The following is a 22,931-nucleotide window of genomic DNA, read 5'->3' on the forward strand; positions in this document are numbered from 1 at the left end:
TTTGAGTGGGAGTTTTCCATTGAGGAGGTAAAACGCAATATTTTTTTTTATGAGCGAGAGTTTTTCCAAGCATGAACTGACAAATTATAAATTTTGGATAAGTCCAATCAGGAATGGAAATGACCCATTCCAATTACAAGTATTTTTAAGAATGGACAAAAGCTCATTTTAAAACTAAAATAAGAATACGTAATCCTATTCTCCATTCCAATTCTGTAAAAAACAAAAAATACAAATTATATTCTAATTATCAATTACTATTGTACTATTCTAGCAACCAAACGGGATTACCGTCAATTCACAACATCTTTTTCCTCCAAGATCTATTAATTCCTCCAGTTCGATTCCTTTCTCATTATTTATTTAATTATGATATGATCATATATAAAGTCGAAGGCAGCATGAAAATGTTGAATTGAGGGAAGAGAGGAAGATCATAATATACGATTGCAGGAAGAATGGGAGAAGAAGATTCACCATCATACTTGGCTTCATATTGGAGTTCGTACAAAGCATACTGGGGCGAGAGACTCAAGAATTTCGACAAGTACAAGAAGATTTACTCCAGAGACAAACCCCTTCCCAAATGGACCGAAGCTGATGTGGAAGAGTTCGTCAAATCAGATCCTATCTATGGACCCCAGGTGTTTTAACTCGTTATGGTTCTGTGGGCATTGGCTTCTTGCTGGTTTTAGTATTTGTGCAAATCTTAGGGTTTTTAGAATGTTTCTTTTGTGGTTTTGTTTTCGTATCAACAGGTGCAACTCACGAGACAGGGTGCGAAGATATCTGCCGCCGGGAGCTTGGTTGGGGCAGTTACGACGGCTGGGGTTGCAATGAAGTATTCCAAAAACGGAATAGGTATGCAAGATTTCTTTAGCTAAATGAGTGATAAATGCATTTACCCGGGTAGATTATTGAGGGGGGTGGGTTTAGTGCAAAGGAATCATAGATGTATTCGCCTTAGAAATAATGGGTAGGGTTCTACTGCGCGAAATATAATTATGATGATTGCCTACGGTTGGCGTTTTTTGACAGTAGTTCTAGCAGGTAGTTGTTGCATGGATCGGCTGTTCTTGTCTAGCGTTTGAATTGTGTACAAGCCCTTCACTTACACGTATAGTATTTACACCGTTAGTCTTTTATGTGTCTTCTAGTGAATGTCTCACCTCATACTCCAGATTGAGGGTGATTGACAGATAAAATTTGTTGAGAAGCTTTAGAATGAGATAAAAATCTATGGATTTATAAATGAACAGATATTTTATGTTTGAAAGTCCTCAAATGGGATTTGGCATGACGGCAACCTTAAAATGGTTTTAGCTTTAACTGGTAAGCTTGGACCACGTACTGACATTTTAAGATTAGCGCATGCTTGATGTATCTTATTGAGTTTAGGTTGTTACCTTGAATGAATCTTACGTTGTTTGTCTTGCAATCTCGATACGTGTTCTCTGGAGTTATGCACCCACTTTTTCAATGTTAAACTTGTATTATCCTTGAAAGTATCTTATATTTTGGTGTATTACAATCTTACATCATGCCACTTGGGATTAACATCATGCTTCAATCTAGCCCATTAAACTTTGTTTGCCCTTGAATGTATTTGATATTTGTTGTATCATGTTCTTGTGAATGCCCCACTTGGGTTTTGCAACTTTAATTTTAAGAATTATCAAACCTATGAATGATGAAAAATAGGTGATTGTTAATGGAAGTAATGAATCAAATACAAAAGAAGTCTTGAATGATGGAAACCTCAAAAAAGAATCCACCACATCTACAGAAGATGAAGAAGAGGCCTACAACAAAGAAGAGGATGCTGATATCATGGAAGAACTTAATTACGCCTACAAGAAAAATGAAAAGCTTAAGAAGAAAAATGCAAAACAGGAATCACAAATTCAAGAGTTGTATGAAGCCCCAAAAGAGTTGAACAAAATAATTGAAACTTTGAAAGAACAATTAGAGAAAGCCAGACAGTTTCAGGACAAGATTATAAGAAAATTAATTGCAAAAGAAGTGGATTATGCCAAATTAGAGGAAGAAGTCACCATGTTGAGAAGCGATTTAGAGAAAACCACTATAAAATTGAATACCAGTCTTGAGTTTGAAAAGAGCTCTGAAATTCTAACTAATATCATTGACTGCAACCTTAAAATGGTTTTAGCTTTAACTGGTAAGCTTGGACCACATATTGACATTTTAAGATTAGGGCATGCTTGATGTATCTTATTGAATTTAGGTTGTTACCTTGAATGAAACATACATTGTTTATCTTGCAATCTCGATACATGTTCTCTGGAGTTATGGACCCAAGTTTTCAATGTTAAACTTGTATTATCCTTGAAAGTATCTTATATTTTGGTGTATTACAATCTTACATCATGCCACCTGGGATTAACATCATGCTTCAATCTAGCCCATTAATCTTTGTTTGCCCTTGAATGTATCTGATATTTGTTGTATCACGTTCTTGTGAATGCCCCCCTTGGGTTTTGCAACTTTAATTTTAAGAATTATCAAACCTGTGAATGATGGAAAATAGGTGATTGTTAATGGAATTAATGAATCAAATACAAAAGAAGTCTTGAATGATGGAAACCTCAAAGAAGAATCCACCACATCTACAGAAGATGAAGAAGAGGCCTACAACGAAGAAGAGGATGTTGATATCATGGAAGAACTTAATTACGCCTCCAAGAAAATTGGAAAGCTTAAGAAGAAAAATGCAAAATAGGAGCCACAAATTCAAGAGTTGTATGAAGCCCTAAAAGAGTCGAACAAAGTAATTGAAACTTTGAAAGAACAATTAGAGAAAGCCAGACAATTTCAGGACGAGATTATAAGAAAGTTAAATGCAAAAGAAGTGGATTATGCTACACTAGAGGAAGAAGTCACCATGTTGAGAAGCGATTTAGAGAAAACCACTATAAAATTGAATACCAGTCTTGAGTTTGAAAAGAGCTATGAAATTCTAACTAATATCATTGACAGCCAAAGGCCATCTTCCAGCCCCCCTCGGGTTTTGCATCTTTAATTTTAAGAATTATAATTCTAGGTCATACTTCAATGTACCCATTGAACTTGGGTTATTCTTGATCCTCATGTTTGTTGTATTACAGTCTTGCCATATGTTTACCACTTTAGTGTGGTAAGAGGAATTTGAACTCAGTTTATGCTTTTACTTGTCTTGCCGTTACCATTACATCAAGCCCTTGAAAAGGTGAGATGGTTTTCAGTTAGTTTTCTAACATTATGTTGACCTTAAAAAAGTTGGTGACCCGCTTTAATTTAATATCTGAAATGAATTTACAATAATTTTTCTAATATTGCATCCTTCTCAGCAATTTAGTTTGGGTTGGTTTTAGAAACTTAATGCTACTAATGAAAATAGTTGATAATCTATAATATTTAAAAAAAATATTGAGCTTTATGCTCTCTTATTATGGAAATTTTCTGCTATTTTTTGCAAGGTACTTTTTTTTAGTTAAATTTGCTTGGAACATTTAATTGATAAACTGTTATACAATATAGTACAATATAGATTTTTAAAAAAGGGAAAAAAAATTACACCAATCAATCAACTACACCATCAGAAAAGTAATTACAGCAAAACCAAGTGGAAACTTTTGGTAAATTTTCTTAGCAAGATTATCATTTCTATATTTTGTAACTTTGAAAGATTTCAAGTCAGATCTTTTCATCACTTTGATAGTGTTACACGAGGACTCGGGAACCAATTAGTCCACTCCATCATCAGAAAAGTAATTACAGAAAATACCAAGTGGGGAAGCTTTTGGTATATTTTCTTATTAACGGTATCATTCTTTTTTTTTGTAATCTTCAAGGATTTCGAGTCATATCTTCTCATCACTTTGATAGTGTTACATGAAGATTCACATGGAGCCTTTGGAAATACTAGTAATGGGAATAAGATGTAAAGCTACATTACTAGATTTGTGTGTCTGATTTGTGGACCCAATTCGTACCAGGTCTTTGGATTGACCCTGTGGGTTTGTTGGGGTTCGTGATTTGCAAATTTGGAAGATCCCATATGGTTAAATCCATGAATCCAGATGAACCCACAGGGTCAAATTTGGACCCTAGATGAATCTGTTAGGAATCCTCAAGGACCCTCGATGAATTTGACGTGAATCTGCGTGGATCCCTAGGGACCCACATGCCAAACTTTGAATAAGTACACATGAATCCATATATATTATGCATTCTCCTAGTGAGGTGTCCTATCACCATTCTCCTTGATCTTGCTACTTCTATCATACTTTCAATGATTAAACATCCTAATGCATTCATTTGCCATGGTGGAGGTCATGAGGAGTAGGGGTACCTAGTGAGGTGTCCTATCACCATTCTCCCCAATCTTGCCACTTCTATCATACTTCCAATGATTAAACATCCGTCAACATTTGTTTGCCGTGATGGAGGTCATGAGGAGTAGGGCTACCTAGTGAGGTGTCCTATCACCACTCTCCTCAATCTTGCCACTTCTATCACACTTCCAAAGATTGAACATCCTTGTGCATCCGTTTGCCATGATGGAGGTCAGAGTATTTACAACAAGGTGCCAAGAAAGTCCATTCTTCCTAAGCCCAAAGGCAGTCCCCTTTCTTCCCCCTTGGCCCCATGCAACTCCCCAATTGCATACCATGAGGTGGCATGCTTATAAGGTTACACCTGTGTTTTCTTGTCTGTAATTCTTCATTTCCCCTACCATGGCTGGTTACAACAGTCAAGGAGTATAAATGTACATATTATTTCATATATATCTCCTATATTAAAACATTCTTGAAACAACAATGAAGTGGATATTAAATGAGAGGTTCATACATATCTCCTATATTAAAACTTTCTTGGGTCAGCAATGAAATGCATATTGAAGCAAAGGTATGCAAACATATGCATGTGTCATTGTGTGTGTGCTAGTGATTTTTTTAGTGGCAAATCTTCGCCAATTGGCAATTTAGTCTCTTTGGAAATCGTAATTTGGCAAATAAAACCTACCTATGGGGTCAACCGCATCACCAAGATGTTAAATAATTTGGGTCCAAATCCCAGGATAATCGCTCATTAGTTTACACACAATTGGTCCCAAATCCCGGTCCAATTGCCAATGTAATCTACATTTAGGACAATTATTTGGAAATTTTTGCCAGCCTTTCCCTAATATTTTCTTATTAGACAATGTTATTTTGCCCTTAGAATAAAATAATATTTTCCATGGGGTTGAGCATTGCTTACCATTTTACCGACGCGTGTCTCCAACTACCCTCGTTTAGCCAACTAATTAATAGATTGGGCTTGGGACACGTGTCCTGATTTTGGGAAGAATTAGACTTTATGTTATAAAGTTTAAAATTAGGCTCAAAATAGGGTCGAGGCCATTGATCTATCTTACATTGATGGTCAAGATCAATTCCTTTCACCATAAAAATGATAACATCAAAAATGATGATGACCATTGAATCTTAATGGATTGGCAGACTACAAGTACACTATACAATGTACACTTGATGTGTGGGCCATCGACCATGTGTCTTTGTACATTCACCAAAAAATTAAATAATCTCTCTATAGGAACCGACAAATTAGCCCACTATATTAATATTTTGCGCTATATGAAACAATTAATTCGCCTCTTGCATTACAAAAATGTTTATGACCAAAAAAAATCACCTACATTTATGTTCATGCCAAAAAAAAAAAAAAACTTGCCACAATTGTTATTAAATTTTGATATGGAAAGGAAAATTTCGCCAATACAAAACAATTTTATCCCTTGCCTTGAACAAAAAAATCGCCCTCGATTAGAAAATTTTCGTGCACATTTAATGTTGAATTCGCCAGCATTTTACATATTTTTTGCACGAGAGGTTTCTTAAAGTTATCTCTAGTGTCTGTACATGCACACACACATATAAGCAATCTTGTATGAATATCATATTCCTGAACTGTATACACATAGTTCAATAGAGAGAAGGCATAAGCAGATTCATTATGCAATATATATGTCACACGATTCTTAAACCAGGGATTGCAGATTCTATGACTGTACTGCTGTATGCCTTAATTTATGATTACTATCTGCCTTTTCTCCTTCATGCCTTTTCTTCTTTTTCGATATCATTATGTATACTTTGAATGGTAATGTCTTTGGAGACGATTTAAATAACTCATTATATGTCTTTGCTTGATAAGAAATATGAATGTTTGTAGATATTCTATTCCTTATAACGTATAATCAACAATGAAGTAGGAATGTACGATTAATGTGCATGAAGATTCCTTTAGGCTAATCCTTTAGGCTTATAGCCAATCCAAGGTCCCATTATGAAGGGGAGGTAGGGCATATGAGGAGGGCAAGTAGCATAAAGGTCCATTTGAGTAGTGGTAACCCCATGTGGGGCTGGGAGGCCAAATGATGGGTGCCATTAACAAGCTCCTGGGCTTGTGGATAAGCTCAGTGCACCTTGTATAATCTCCTAGGTGCTTAACGAGGAAGGCTTCTTGGGGAAGACCTTTTGGGAATCTCATGTACATTAGGAGAATTATAATTTATAATAATGACTAGATTTCTCATGTTGAACTATATGTTTATTTATGTATTGATAACTTGCCTAGTTGCAGGCTCTAAATCAAAGTGTTAATCCAAACTTCAATTAGGAATTCTTGGCAAATGAAGTCCAAATATGGGATTTTACAGAGAAACTATCTAATAATTTATGAGGTCTTAACATTCATAAACTATATTTATTATTTGTAAATGGATATTATCTAATTTGTTTTCTTCATATTTTCTAATATCTTATTTGTCTCTTTTATAATTTTTAAAGCTGTTAATTTTAAATAACATTCAATAATGATATGATAGATTGCTACGATAATGAAAATGTCAAGTATGATTATTCGTCAATATTAATAAACTATATTCATAAATGGCTATTGTCTTATTTCTCTTTCATTTTTTTAAGATATTTATTTTTAAAGAAAGCTCTAGAAAGCCTAGAAGAACACAGAAAAAGAAGTTTGTGACATTGATGACAATTTCAAGATCTTACTTCATTACTATGCACCCTTGAAGAATTGATGGGCATGGAAGACAAGAAAGCAATATGAACAACAATAGCAACTTCAAAGATATATTTTAGATGAAAAGTCATGACGAAACATTATGTAATTTTGAATGATAATTTCTGACCTATCTTATGGACCAATTTGATACAAAGAATGTTCAAAGTTATCATTATCATCATTATCATAAAACAAGGAAATATAATATTAGAATATGTAAAACTAATACTCCAATTTAATCTTCCTCTTTTTGATTGGTAAATCAAGGGTTGTTACGGTTCTCTTGCCCCTACAAACAGCCACAACCAGCCATAATCAAAGAGAGGTTGCAACAGCAACCTTTGTAACAACAAACAATAAATATTTTAATTGTAGGGTTATACCCAAACTAAAATAAATTTATTGAGAAATGAAAATAGTCAGAACAAAATTCATCTCTATAGGAATAAGCTTTTATGTCTATTCTAATATTTCATTCTTACATGTTTTCTTTTACATCTGCCATCTAATAATGCTTACATAACTTTTAACCAATACTATAGTCCTAAGTCACAAGGTTTGCCGAATTTTCGGCTTCAGATTCGAAATTCGGCAAACCTTGAAAAAATTAGAAAAAATCGTATAAATTCGGATTAAGTTCGTACAGCCAGGAAAAAACTTTTGGTTCACCGAAATACATATCCATCAGTTTCACTGCCTGAGCTTCGTCGCCACTGTTGTTATTTGTTTTCTGCGTGAGCTGTTGTCGCATCTATTATCTCTTCTCGACCTGGGCTGCCGTCGCCAGTATTGTCTTCTCCGCTTGGGCTGCCGTCGCCACTATTGTCGTCTCTTCGCACGCAGACCACAATAACTTCTGACGGCAGTAAATAATGTGCTCCTTCGTCACAGTAATGTGCTATTTCTTCACTTTGGTTGCAGACAACGATCCAGCAAAAAACATTCGAGCTATTCACGGGAAGAATAATATATTAGGTTTTTTCGGATGTTTAAGATACATTTGATTTTATGTTATTATTATTTTTATTTACTTATTAACATTAGAAGATTTAAGTTTATTTATTATTATAAAATTTATCTTTATTAAGTGTAAATACAATATTAATATCTAGTATATAATTTATTTATTATTACATTAATGTGTCAATAAATTTAAAATTTGATTATTTATTATTTTTCATTTTAGTTTGTTTACAAAGTTTAATGTTTTATAAAATAAAAACTACTATTATTTTAATTTTTAGAAACCAAAATAAAGAACAAAAATAAATTATTGGATATACTATTTCATTTTAGTTTGTTTACAAAGTTTAATGTTTTATAAAATAAAAACTACTATTATTTTAATTTTTAGAAACCAGAATAAAGAACAAAAATAAATTATTGGATATACTATTTTATATATATATATATAAAAGGCGAATTTAATATTGAATTTTTTTTCGAATTTTTATCCTTGTCGAACTTCATCCGAATTTTATAGTTCCCGAACTCGAACTCGAACTCGAACCTTGTGACTTAGCTATAGTCTAAAAGTGGCATCTTGCAAGCAAAAAACATAGATCAAAATAAGATGCCTTCAAGTTTCATCCACATGTGACAGATAACATATCCCATCCACCAGATTTTCCCACATCAAACTTTAACTAGGAGAAGGCTATGCCTCATACCACCTTCAAGCAAAAAACAAACAAACCAAGGTCTTGGGCCCCATTTAGCTCAAACATAAACCCACCCAATATTGATTTTCCCTGCAAAACATTGAAAAGGGTACCCTTTCCAGCTCAATTTTCCTTCCCTTGGCACAACCATAGAACAGCTTCAAACCATTACATTCACCAGATCCACAAAAAAACAGACTAGCTTACCATTTGCTCATTCAGCTTAAATAGAGTTCATTGCCTTTGGACTCACAAATACTGTAAGGGGCTTATTCGCTTCACTAGCAGGGAAGCTGCTCACCTAAGTTCCATTGACCATCCCTTAATTCACCTTACATTATTTGTAGGTAATCTAAACACTTCACATATTGCGTAAAGTCTGCTTAGGGGCACTTTTGATGCTTCAAGGCTCAGGAACAGCCACTATTTTCTTCCTCAGTGTTGTCACTTCCATTCTAATACTAGGCTACTCCTCCATCCCAAGATTTTGCATATTTCATGGGACAACTAGTTCACCAACTAAACCCTCTTCACAATCCAGATAGATACTTCTTGACTTTTTAATTTTATAATACACCTCCAATTTAAATTGAAAGTAATCCTCTATTGAGGCTGGTGTATTTTCACAAACATTTTCTTCGTAGTTCTGGGTCATGACTTGACTGTGTTCACTTCAGTTCTGTCTTTGACAGATTTAGAGAGGGGACCCTGTTGAGACCAGACCCAGGCCAACCAAGTCCACAAACAGGTCCAGGTTCATGTCCCAGTACAGGCCTAGTCCAGGTTCAGGACCTTGGGCAGCAGAACTCAGCTTTATAGTTAAATACATTTGCCTTGAATTAATGCTAAAAATAGTCCAAATCTGTTTCAAGTTAATCCGTTTAATTGAGAAAATTCTCCAGAAAGACTTCCAGGCACCTGAAACTCCACCAAAAGTAACTTATTTCCTTAGGTTTGGGGGGATCTGGAGCATAAGCAACATTCTGTCACTATTTAAGTTTTATGCTTATAGCTTGGAGAGATGTTTGCATTGTTTAGACTCAAAAAAAAAAAGTCCAAACTAAACTGGGTTGATTCAACCAGACCCAGAAGTTTGGTTCGAACTGAAGCCCACTTGCTCAACCAAACATGGTAACCATAATTTTTAATTGTTAAGAAAAATAAAAGGCAGAGTTAAAGCGTAAGAACCTAAATAGATATTTTTGTTCTTCATTCCCTAGAGAACCTTAAAAATATAGTTCTGGTGGGGGGCAAAAGACTGAAAACAAATTTATATTTCCTGTAAAATATGCCACAAACACTATTGAGAATTGGGAAGCAAAACTTTAAAGTTGCTATCACTTTTGAATAAATCATAAATTGCAAGATCAATGAATGACAGAAACAAAGCATTTATAAGAGAGGCAGACAAAACACAATAATGGAGAGAGCAGGGCAAATAGCCCAACCCATCTGGTGTAGTGGTCGGCCCTGAGGTCATGGGTTACCCCCATGGTCTTGGGTTCGAAACAGCTCCAGGTTTGAATGGTGCACATGTGCTGCGGGTATGTGTGCATGCCCCAAGGGGGACTAGTTTTGCCCCGCTCACCCCAGGTACTCACGTGAATGGGTTGTTGGGCTGCTGGGCATGTCGCGGAGACACCCCCTTGGTTAAGAAAAAATAATGAAGATCGAGTTTCCAGTTTTTCCACATTTAATTTTTTAAATCAACTGTAAAAGCTCTTGGTGAAACACACTCATTTCAACTGTAAGGAGGAAATGATGCATAAATGTTAATCATTTAATCATACAGAAATGATTTCTTGAACTAAATGTCTAATAGGATCTGTTAGCAAATCCTTCTAATATTATTTTATATATTTTTTCAGAATAAAGGCTAATTGTTGCAGGAAGCATTTTAAAGTTCAAACCTAAACTACACCCCCACAGGACTTCAAAATACTTGAGATATGTGTATTCTACCCTCCACAGACGTAATCGGTAAATTATGAAATAACCATACTATGACCTGATAAGAAGTGAGTGTTGTGAGTATCAAGCTCATCTGGGAATTTCATAAAGGACACCAAGTGCCAAAATCTAAACATGTCTTTAAGATAGGTTACATCAGGAAACTATTTCTGCCTGCTGTATTTAACAACCATAACTAGGGTTCGACCAAGAAAGGTAAAGCTATAGGATGCAGTGCTGAACTAACATGTCTGATCAGCTCACTCAACAACCTTTTCTGTTATTCCAGATATTGAAGAAAGCAAAGCCTTATAGACAACCCTACCACATATGTTTGATGAGCTCATTAAAGGCATAGAATCATGAACAAATACATAATTGAGGGTACTAGCTCTACATTATCTTTAAATGCCTTCTTCACAGCTATTTGAATTCCTACATTGACAATGGACATAATTTGTTGTAAACGACACAATTTACAGCTTGGGAAGAATGAACTTCTTATAATTTTATGTTGAGCGATAATTACAAGGAATTTGAATAGATACATGAGCACAACAATGAATTCCTATTCAGAGTTGCTGCTGACCATGCACCCAGGTTAATAATATAAGCCAGAATGCAACCCCTGAGTAATTGCATTGTTTGGAAGTAAGAACATAGGGACTAGCACCTTCTGTCTTTTAGATATCTTCCATCACATGTCAGATGCAGGTTAGAATGGATCATTACTAATCATCAACCATGTCTAACCAAGTTGTAAAGAGATTTTGCTGTTTGAGCTGCAAGCTTGGTCGGGTTCTTTAAAATGTACGTACATATTCTGAATATATTGACTCATTGTGATGCCCCATCATGCAATGTGAATAAGACTAGCAATATTTTGGAGACAAATTATCAAATGCACTAAGGAGCATGACAAAGAAGAAAAACACAACCGGTTAAATGTTTAGTCTGTTTTCCATCCCCCATAGGGAAGAATGGGCAGACCCTAAATGGCAACACCTAGAAGAACGCCAAAATTCTTAATATGATATCTGAAAAATAAAATAACATTGGGGATGGAGCCTCCTCACAGCATATAGAGTTTAAGTATGGATTCACGCCTAGCAGTGAGGAATGTAAATTACCAAGTTCAAATGATCTACATTGTTTCTCGGATCTTGAGAATTTCACTAAAAATAGTCAGTAATGAGGTTGCATTTCTTGAAAAGCACATTAGAGGGATCTAGAAAAACAGGAAGCTAAGCACTTACCGAAGAAAGAATAGTTAATAACTTACATACCATCCTGCCAGCATGAATTTGTAATCAGCCATCCATGCTCCAGAAAACAGCAATTCTTCAGTGCAATCAGGTTTTCCATACTCACAGCTTAGTTTGCAGACTAAAAACCACCCTTACATTCTCATTATTGACATTTTGTAGATTGTACTCACTTTGATATGGCCATGATATAACCCTTACATTCTGTTCATTGTAATCATGAGCATCTTGATCTTTATGATATATCATATTTATTATTTGAACAATGAATTTTGAATCTTTCATCTTTGTCATTTGATACTTGATAGTTAATGGTTGACTTACATGGTACTATGTATTATTTATATTTTTTATTTATCGTTATCATTATGTCTAAGATTTTAATGTTATTAATGTTACAACTTACTATGAGTATGTTACTAAGTTTAATGGTCATTAGTTATGAAGTTTAAGGTTTAAAGTTTGAACTTATGATTTGTGAATCGCATTTCAATTTTTTGTATTTATTGTTCAACTATATTTGATATGTTATATTGAAGTATCAACATTTCAAGTCATATATGTATACTATGGAACCTCCCACCTCCATCCCCAAATTGAGCTCCTTTTTTTCCTGCACCTGAAACTCATCCCGATGTACCCCTACACCGCCACACCCCCGTGCTGGTGTAAAATTGGAAAAATTATAAATATGATTAATAGTTATTGCCTCAAAAGATTTAACAATATGAATTGCTCGGGCTAGCTTAGCCTCCAATTTCCAGTGTGGCATAGTTTCTTTCCTAAGAGCATTAACAATGTTTGTCGAGTCTCCTTTATATCTAGGCGGTCTAGACCTAAGTGAGGGCAAAGCAACAATCCTTCCATAAGGCTGTTAATTCAGCCTCATTTTAGTCATTTCTCCAATAGGTTTTGCCATTCAGGTAACTTCTGCACTATTACTGTCACAAATGCAACAACCAATCCTGCCTACTCCAGGGTTTCCACGAGAGGCTCCATCAAAATTAAGTTTAAACTATCTAGGTTTAGGAGGCTTCCAACTACATTCTTTTCTTCTCTGAATACTCTTATCACCACCTTGCCTACAGAAGGGGGGGATTTTCAAACCCAACCACCTATTTCTCATCTTACCATCCTACGAAGCCTTTCTTCACTCACTCTTCTGAGGGATTTTATTGTTAAGGGTCTCAACTGTAATAGCTTCTATCTTAATCGATAGTTCTTTCCATCCCATTTTTGATCCTTTAAAAATTCTTCTATTCCTTTCCTTCCACAATTCCCAAATTAGGATTGGGTGGGCAATCATCCATAAGCCTCCAAGTAGGCTATCTCTATCCATCACTGGTCAAGTTTAGAACATGCTCAGGGCCATCCTAAGTCCAAGCTTAGTGATGACCCAATTCCAGCACTGATAAGAATAATCACAGTCTAGGAGGAGATGATTAGTGTCCTTTTCATATTCACTTAAGGGGCATAATAAATAAGAGAGATTAATGACATTTTTTTTTGTTGGCATATGCTTTGCACCTCAAATAGTATCATGTTGATATGTTAGCTCTGCCAAATAGAAGACCATCAAAATGTTTAGGTAGTTGACGAATATTAAAGTGCTTTGAAAAAAGTGTTTACGGATTTTAGAGTTGTGGGGATTCATAATAAGTTTATAGCTCATTTCTAGAGAAATAAGTTAACATAGAAAATTTGAATTTTCTATGTTATTAAAGAAGACTTTCATTGTTGTAGAAACAATATGACGTTGCTACATATTCCAAAATACTTTATTTAAATATAGTGTAATATCAAAACAACATTGGTAGAATTACATGCTATCAAAAATACATCACTGCTCTCCTAAAATTGGAGTTCTAACATCAAGATTCATTGAAAAAGTTAAGATGGTTGGATTGATTGTAACCAACAACTAGACTCTCAAAACCAAGTGAAGATTCACAGAGGATCCTCCCACTATGCTAGAATTCTCAACAATGAGATTGAGATGTGTCAATGCATTTATGGATACATTAATTTTGCTCATCTTTGGTTGTGTATACCAGTCTAATAGGTCCTTTCATGTAGTTTGTAGGGGAGTGCTATAGGAGACAAAGATTGGAATGCATATAACAAGGTCCTTTGTTCTATTGGCTACCAACCTATTTTGTTTTACAAAATGGATGAAGCCATATGTACTCCGATTTCTCTCAGATGCAAAAGAACTTGAAATGTGTAAAAACAAGTTGATATTATAAATTACAAAAGAAAATAATCAAATACAAATTAAAATAAGAAATCATTTAAATTAGAGTATGATTCATATATAGTTAAACTTGTGATAGAAGTTGGATAGCCATATTTTGCAACTGTTTAGTTGTAGCAGCATAGACATTCCACAATTTTATAGGGTCCATTTCTTTTTTATTTGATATTTTGCATCAACGGCTGCATAAGTTCCATCAAAGGATGCAAAATTCACAAACTTGTCCCAAACACATCTAGAATCTCTGCAGCCACCATATGATTCGTAAGCCTGCTTTGGAAAGCTTTTATGTATCCTTCAATAACCTCAAAATCTATATTTGATCCCGTTCTATTTGGCAATGCTGACATATCAACCTTGTGGTACTTAATGTTCAAAGCATATTTGGTCTTGCCCTATTTGGCAATGCTAACATATCAACTAGTATTTGACGTTCAAAGCAAAGGCAAGAAGTTGCAAAAAAAGTTATCATTTGATCCTATATCTTCTTAATTACCTCATATATTTGCCTATAAAAAATACAAAGGGGTCTTGCTCTTGTGCTATAATCGTATCTCCAACTAGCTCCACCATTGATCTACACAATCATAGTTGTTAACTAAATTGGCTTACTAGTATCAGAAGAATGAATGGTGGTGTATATTGTCTGAATAAGAGATAGTAAGTAGCATATTTGAGCCCACCTATCATTATCAAAAATTAAAGTTCCAATGTTATTTGCTTTAGCTGTTTGAGATTGCTTCCAAACTAGTCAAACATCGCTAATCACGATTGTTTTCAAGTCTTGTCTTAACATCCACAAGGCTTTTAAGAATAATGTAGTGCATAACAAGGCATGTCTCAACTAACTTGTATAAAATAATAATAGTTTTTAAAGATAAATAAATATATTTAATAAAAAAAGTATATTTGAATATTTCAAATACAAAAGAGAACTCAACTTTAACAACTCTAGCTTAGTGAATTATCTGTAAATGGCTTGTGACATGTGATGAGTGCAAATAAACATCTGAATTTCCTTGGCTTCTAAGAAAGATCTCTTGCATCCATTGAATTTTGTCAATTTTTTGTAGCACTAAGTTCAAAGAATGAAATGCACAAGGGTTCCACTTAGTGTTTGGACATCTTGCTTTCACAACCAACCTTGTTGCTCTACACACTCGTGCATTATTTGTGATCAATTGAAGAACACTTTCTGGCCTTACAAACTGGATTGCTTCAATTAGACCGTTGCCAATAAATTGGGTATCTTTATTTTTAGCCTTGCATTACTTTGCTTTAAAAATTATTGCCCTTTTTGGTTCATTATTGATTAATTGCCTATTTCTAGCATCCTTTTGTGCATCGCAAATGATTGTAATCCTTGAACTTTTTCCATAGCCAAAAGAGTGGTTCAAACCTTCCTGTAGCCCGATGTTTTGTATCATTTCAATGTTTCATTTATTGACCTGACCATCTCTTACAGTTACCAATATGGAGAGCAAACCACATATTAAATGAAATTCCATTGTTATATAGACAACATGCAATATTTTCATCTTCAACCTTTTGACCTAGCACATTAAATGTTTTTTCAAGAGGTCCTAAATTGGTTCTCTTCTAATTTGTAGATGTCCTTGACATTGGATTTAAAGAGGGTTTGTTTAGACTTAGGGTTGACCTTTGATTTGAGGTTTTAACATAATTATTAGCTTTATCTTTTTTTTTTCTAAAAATATTTTGCAATCTTTTCAGCTGATAAACTCTTCCTTGGATGATCGCCAACATTTTGACCAGGGATACACATCCTATGCTCTTATTATGTGGCAAAGGTGCATGTGAAACCTAGTACAGAAACCTCTATAATCTTTCATGCGACACATCCGTTTGTAACCTCTACAACCTTGAAATCTAGCGAGGAAGGTGACATATTTCCAAAAAAGAGATTTAGCATTTGATTTCATCCACTTCTCATTTTCTGATGATCTGGTGTTGGAGGATAGTGATGCTGCTGCCATGGTTGATGTCCTGCAATTTTTTGAATAAAATTTTAAAATATAAATAATTATAATTTGAGTTTTTAATACCCAAATCCTAACCTATAAATTGTTTTAAAAATGTAATTTAATTGAATTAAATATCTGGTTAATATTTATCATTTCAAATTGAAAATCTATACTTTTTCAAATTAAACTGTTAGTTTGCTGCATTACACAATTAGACCCATAAGCAAAATAGATGGACAATAGATCTGGAATAGAGTATTTAATTTGATAACAATTTATTCCTCAAACAAACAGTGATATACAACTTGAAAGCATGGAAGTTCACCAGCAGGCAACAAGGGTTTTCTACAGAGTCTAATATGACTGCTAACAACCTTACAATTCCAAAATACTAGACACCACATCAAATTTGAGTTGAAACACTATATAATGTACTATGGGTTTGACAATTGGAATAGTTATGCCTTGGATGAGTTGAGGCAAATTAACCCTCAACCTTGACTGTTTCGGGTTTGGATTTAGGCTGCTGCCAAGGTATTGCAGCTGCACAATCACTTGTGAATTGGAGTGGCACTATAGCTGCGAGCTTTAACAGGATTACATAGGCTTCCCATGTTGAAAGATGAATTCAACTATCCTTGATAGTGCCTCTATAGCTGTTTGCTAGTTTTGGTGATGTCTTTTAATGTTTTTCCCAGAAATAAAGATAAACAGCAATAAACAAAATAAAGAACACTAACATACAGAAAGACGCAAAAGAATTTATCCTGGGAAAAATTAGAGGGCAAAAACCCAACCTCACCAAAATATATCTATTTTATTAAATAATAGAGTTCTGAATACAATGCTTCTAACTGAATACCACACATCACACAAATCAATCATATATATCTTGAATTGAGAGACTCTTCATATTATAACTGAAGGTCTCTTCATTTTCCAAATGCAAGTCACTTTATATTTCCAAATGCATGTATCTTCGCATGTTGTAGTCTTTTCACATTTCCAAACATGTGTATATGAAAGAGCACCATACAAGTAATCAAGATATCTCTTGCAGCTACAAACATCAGCACTCCCTCTTAGCAAAGGAGATATAATTTGAAGAATTCATGGCATCTTGACAAACACAATGGTTACACCAATGTATGTCAACAACAAATTTTTATCACAGATTTTCTTAACATGATATAGGCATCTCAATACAATATTCACCATGGCTACAAAAATACTAAGTCAAAGGGCAAATAAACAAAAAGTTAAGTCATGGAGTCTCACACATGATTTCCGCCATGCCTACTCATAGAGGGTGGATAAACCATACCTACGCACATTGCGTACTAGGGCTTTCACCTCAGAATTCTGCTCGAGAAGAATGCATCTCCATCATGCCTACTTGCAAAGGATGGATCCACCATACCTACTTGCAAAGAACTCATTAACAAGGGATTTCACCTCAAACTTCTCTCGCGGAGAAGAACTCATTAACAAGGGATTGCACCTCGAACTTCTCTCGCGGAGAAGAACTCGTTAACAACAGATTGCACCTCAAACTTCTCTCTCATAGAGAAGAACTCATAAATAAGGGATTGCACCTCAAACTTCTATCTCATAGAGAAGAACTAATAATAGTACATAATAAGAACAACTGAAAGCTGAGACTCCTCTCAGCAGGGGGCTGCATTCTCACAGCTAAATTATCACAATAAATTACAAAAGATTTTAATGCTCGACCAAACAAGAATCTTTTGCAGTCACACTACTACATGAGCTTTTTGATCCTTTGCAAAGGATTTGACACTCTTCATCTGCCACACAAGCTCCCTCTGAATCTTAATGAGCCCAAAGAAGTCCTTCCTCTTCGGCTTATCAAGCTTTCCCTTTATGTAATATCATTTCCAGGCACAACTTTATCTCCAGTGCATTATCCCTATGATAGGTTGCCTTGAATTGTTAGAATTAACCGCCTTTGAATGCAATCTCTCATCATTAATATGCTTCTCAATCCATCTTGGAAGCATTTTAGAGAGGTTAGTAAATACTAGATGATTTCATTATTCTCTATGTTAATGCATTAGTTAACTACATAAAATCCATGATAAATAATTCAAAGTTATAATCATAAAATACTCTCTCTTTATTTTAGTCAAAGAATAACGCCTTTGAGGTAATACTTGAACCCCTTGAGCAATAGAGCCTTCAGTTGAGTCACCTAAAACTTTAGCTCCATAGTGAATGCCAAAAAAATGATGCACACTAATGATGAAGAAACCAATACAAAATCTTCATTTCAATAAATCTCTACACATGCACACAGTGTAACTAAGATGTTCACCATTACAATAATACAAGCAGCCATAGAATGCCAACAACTGATCATGCCTTTTCGTATGCGCTCATGATACTAACAAAGAAGCTTTGTCGAAGAAGACCAAACAGATAAATATACAACACCAACCACTGTTGAGAATGAAAGAAAGACAAATATGGAGATGTCACTGCACATCCACTGAGAGCAAGACACAAATAGCCTGAGCACGACAAAATACAAGACCATAATAGGTTAATGGCAGGTCTCTGATGGACAATGAACAGCTGCAGCTCAGATAAAATACAACTCCAAATTGAATCTTCAAACAACACAACGAGAGATAAATGCAAAGACTCGAACTGAATGGTGTGAATAATATCTTGACTGCTGAAGAAGCAGCTCACAAACATCATGAATAAACAAGATCAAGAAAAAATAACCTAGTTTGATTATTACAGTCCAGCAAAGCAGAAAAATCTCAGAGAACTATTGGCAATCATTTCAGGTAAATATGATCTCTATCGAAGCTACAATATCCACACATACAGATTGCCTACAAAATACTCTTTGCAATCTGCAATAGATGCACAAACGAATGAACAAGAGGAAGTCCCTTATTTGTTATTGTCTAACCCGCTCTGATACCATTTTAATGTTTTGCCCAGAAATAAAGATAAACAATAAACAAAATAACAAACACTAAGACACAGAAAGACAACAGTTTATCCTGGGTGAACCCTCCAACTTGAGGGGAAAAACCCAATCACACCAAAATATATCTCTTTAATTAAATAATAGAGGTTTGAGTACAATGCTTCTAACTGGATACCACACTCATTTTACAAAGCAATCGTATTTTTCTTGAATTGAGAGACTCTTAATGTCATGATTCATAACCGAAAGTCTCTTCAGTTTCCAAATGCGAGTCTTCATATTTCCAAACACGTCTCTTCGCATGGTCTTTTCATATTTCTGAACATGTCTCTTTGTATGGTCTTTTCATATTTTTGAACACAGGTATATGAAAGAGCACCATGCAAGTAATCAGGATATCTCCTGCAGCTACAAACATCAACAATTTCTGCTGGAGATCTAGAGAATTGTGATTGGTCGTTGGGTCTAGGAAGTGTTGGTTGTTTGCCCAACAACTCTAGATAGTCGCAATGAAATTAATGGGTACATTGTCTTGGTCAGATCCAAAACTACCTTTTAAACAGTTGTCCACTTTTAAATGGAGAATTACTCGAAATTGGCAGCATGATTGCGAATCCTGATTTGGATTTGCTTAGAAAAAAGACAGAGGCATGGTTTCATTCTACCAGCTGTCTTTGACTTGAGGGTTTTGTTCCAAGCATCATCATATCACATAATATGAATTGCTCCAAATAAATTGCCAAATCAAATGTCCTAAAAATGATTCAGATCCTCTAAATCCTGTTAGAAAATATGTTCCAAGAGCCCCAATACTTGCACACAATTTCTAATAATTATTTTTTATTACTTCGTTATTTAATATTATAATTGACATTTAATATTATTAGTGGTGTTTAAAATCACTTTAAATTTATATGAATAATAAGCATGTCATCACCTCGAGTGGAAGGTACATGCCATAAATTGCTGCTATTTAGATTTGTGGCAGCCCCAAACCAGCATTAAACAATAGAACAATATGGTGCAGTCATCTTCATCCAAACATTTATCCGATAATATTATAATAATGATATGACAATTCTCAAATAAGCAAATAACGATGGAATGGAGTGCTTAATATGAGCAGTGACCATAATAATTTGAAATGTATCTGTAATTTGAAGATTACTTGGAGCTGCACATTGGCATCTCCATTCAAAATCAGTCCAAGGAATTGTGAGTTTTCATCCTGAACTAAAGGGGTTTTGTCCTCTGTTAATTGACCCATAGTTTCCTTTTCGGAAAGGAGAAGAATAACTATGTTAACTGCGGACGTGTTTCTGGCTCTAAGCCCCAGGTTTTGAAAACCATCAAGGACTTGGGGACAGCCGGAACGTTTCCAAGCCGTCCATACCCAAGTAGGAAAATCGGAAACGTGTCCCTGAAACTAAGGGAACGGTCAATGTGTTTGGGGTTATAAGCGCCCAAAAATACACTGTTGTAGCTATCTGTTTAGGAATAATTTGGCACATAAATTTGATTCTTATCCAAAAACCACAAGCAAGGCTTCTAAAGTTAGTTTAATCTCCTAGCTATGGCAGATTGATTCTTTCAATACGCAGAAGTAGATTGATTCTCTCATTTGATTCATTTGATGTGATCCTATGTTCTTATTGACTTTAGTATTCTTAGATGATGATTCAATTTGATGCTCTGTTTTATGATGCTTCAATCTGATGCTATGTTCGTTGCTGATTTGATGAATGAAATTGATAATTTTAAATTATGTTGCTATGATGAATGTGACAATGTTATCTAATTTTGAAATTCATGAATATATTTGAAAGTTTAGATTTATATTATGTTACATATATATGAAAAGCATAGCCAGAAAGATTCCTATATATTTGAAAAAGAGATTTTATTGCTCATTCTGACATCATACAAGGGATTGTAAAGTTAATACAATGGTTGCTCTTAACCAGAATGGTTTCAGCATAAGAATGCAAATGAGGAATTTTATTTCGTCACCAATATCCCATAAAACATGTTTGTAATAGTATGTATATTCTATTTTTCTTCCTTTTTGGGGCTAGACCAGAGGTTTGTCTGGCATACTTTTTACTACTGGTGCTCCTAGTGAGCTGGTCTATAAATATGTTATATATTAATAAAAAATTATTTGGCTAAAGCCTTAGACCGATCAAAAAAGAAAAATTACGTTTATTTTATATTTTTGATAATATCAATAGGCATGTGAAAGATTATGTCATTTTAAAGAAAACAGAATTTAAGAAAGACCAAGCAAGGAAGAGCATCATTGATAAACATTTTATTATTTCTCTCTTGCCCTGAGTTTCCAGGACAGGGGGATTGGAGGACAACACTGATTTTATTTTCCTTTTTACTGTGTCAACCATATTGTGCTTGCCTGATTTTGTACTATGTTGTTGGTTGATTTTCAGGAACTTTATTATCTTTTGGGGCAGGAGCTGCTTTTGGTTGGGTTTTTGGAAAGGAAGTTGCAAACCATACTCTTCAGCTGTACAAATTTGACACCATGGATGCCCAGATAAAGTTCTTTGATTGGTGGGAAAAGAAAACGGAAGGACGGTCTTAAATTGTTTAGTTGAAAACTTTTATAGTGACAATAAAATGTAAAGGTTTGGTTCAACAATATGCTATTGTGTATTCTGGTTGTTTCAACTAGAATTGTGTGCATGGGTGATTCTACTTCTGCTTGGTCAAGCTACTTGAATTCTCTCCAGTAAAGATATGTCAATTAACTGGCTAAGAGATCAAGGTACTTATGTGATGCAACTTTCTGGTGGACAAAAACAGTGAATAGCATTGAAACTTTTATGAGAGATCCCAGTGCTAGTGTTTCTCCGGGTTTCATAAAGCAGTATTTTTATATTATGCTGTAATATGGATGATGATTTTAACAAGAACTCATTTAACAGCAGTGATCAATGAGTGGGAAATTTCATTGGTTTCTTTTGATCATCTAATACCTCAGAAGATATCCATATGGTCTACTCTCATGAAGTATAACTATCTTATCATAAGTTGGTCCTTTTCTTTTGATCCCTGAATTAAAATCTGCATTATATTTGTCAGGGCTGGGATGCTAGTTTTTATAATAAGATACGTAATTTAAGTACATTCAATTGGCATGATTCTTGTATGTATTAGACTAACCGTTTGTCCGAGTAGTAATTCACAGGTTTCTTGAATATCTTTGTAGTCTTCTCTGGCTTCTACTTGGTACATTTTTTTCTTTCTAGAGTGGTGAGTAGGTTTCCTTACTCTGATTCTATTGATGTCAAGGCTAAGATGCAAGCCTTCATACTAAAATATAATAATCACTGGGATGATTCAAGTATCTATTATGTTTTCTGATTACCGAGTAAGATTAATTGGCATGATTCTAGTACCTAGTATTTTATCCAAATAGGTCATGTTCAGTTACTGAGAATGTTATTTGCCTCGCAAAAGCTCTGAATTGTTTTTAGTACTTAGGCTGTTGTAAGCAAGGGCTTAAAATAATTTAAGGTTTGCTTCTTGTGCCAGAAGGGGGTGGTATATGCTTGTTATTTCACCTTATCCGAGTTATTAGCTTTGCCCATATAAACCCCTTATCCACAGGACACTGTTCTGACTCTCAACAATTATCAAGTACATCTACTCAGGCTTAATGGTTCACTTCGTTGCAGGTTGTGATGATCAATTGTAACACTACTGAATTATAATTCTTGAACAATATGGTTGACTGTAATT

General features: G+C 34.7%; 1 protein-coding gene across 1 annotated transcript; it reads left to right on the forward strand.

Moving 5' to 3' along the window:
• The first annotated feature begins 412 nt into the window (after window positions 1–412).
• On the forward strand, window positions 413–22,157 carry SDH6 (succinate dehydrogenase subunit). The gene is made up of 3 exons (XM_089832587.1): window positions 413–644; window positions 759–861; window positions 21,617–22,157. Exons 1-3 carry the CDS (start codon window positions 459–461, stop codon window positions 21,769–21,771), a joined length of 444 nt encoding a protein of 147 aa, XP_089688713.1. The 5' UTR covers window positions 413–458; the 3' UTR covers window positions 21,772–22,157.
• The last annotated feature ends 774 nt before the right edge of the window (window positions 22,158–22,931 follow it).

This window comes from Cupressus sempervirens, chromosome 1 (genome assembly GCF_028749045.1).
Source record: "Cupressus sempervirens isolate cs-2001-9-10 chromosome 1, ASM2874904v1, whole genome shotgun sequence".
In the NCBI taxonomy this organism is placed as follows: domain Eukaryota; kingdom Viridiplantae; phylum Streptophyta; class Pinopsida; order Cupressales; family Cupressaceae; genus Cupressus; species Cupressus sempervirens.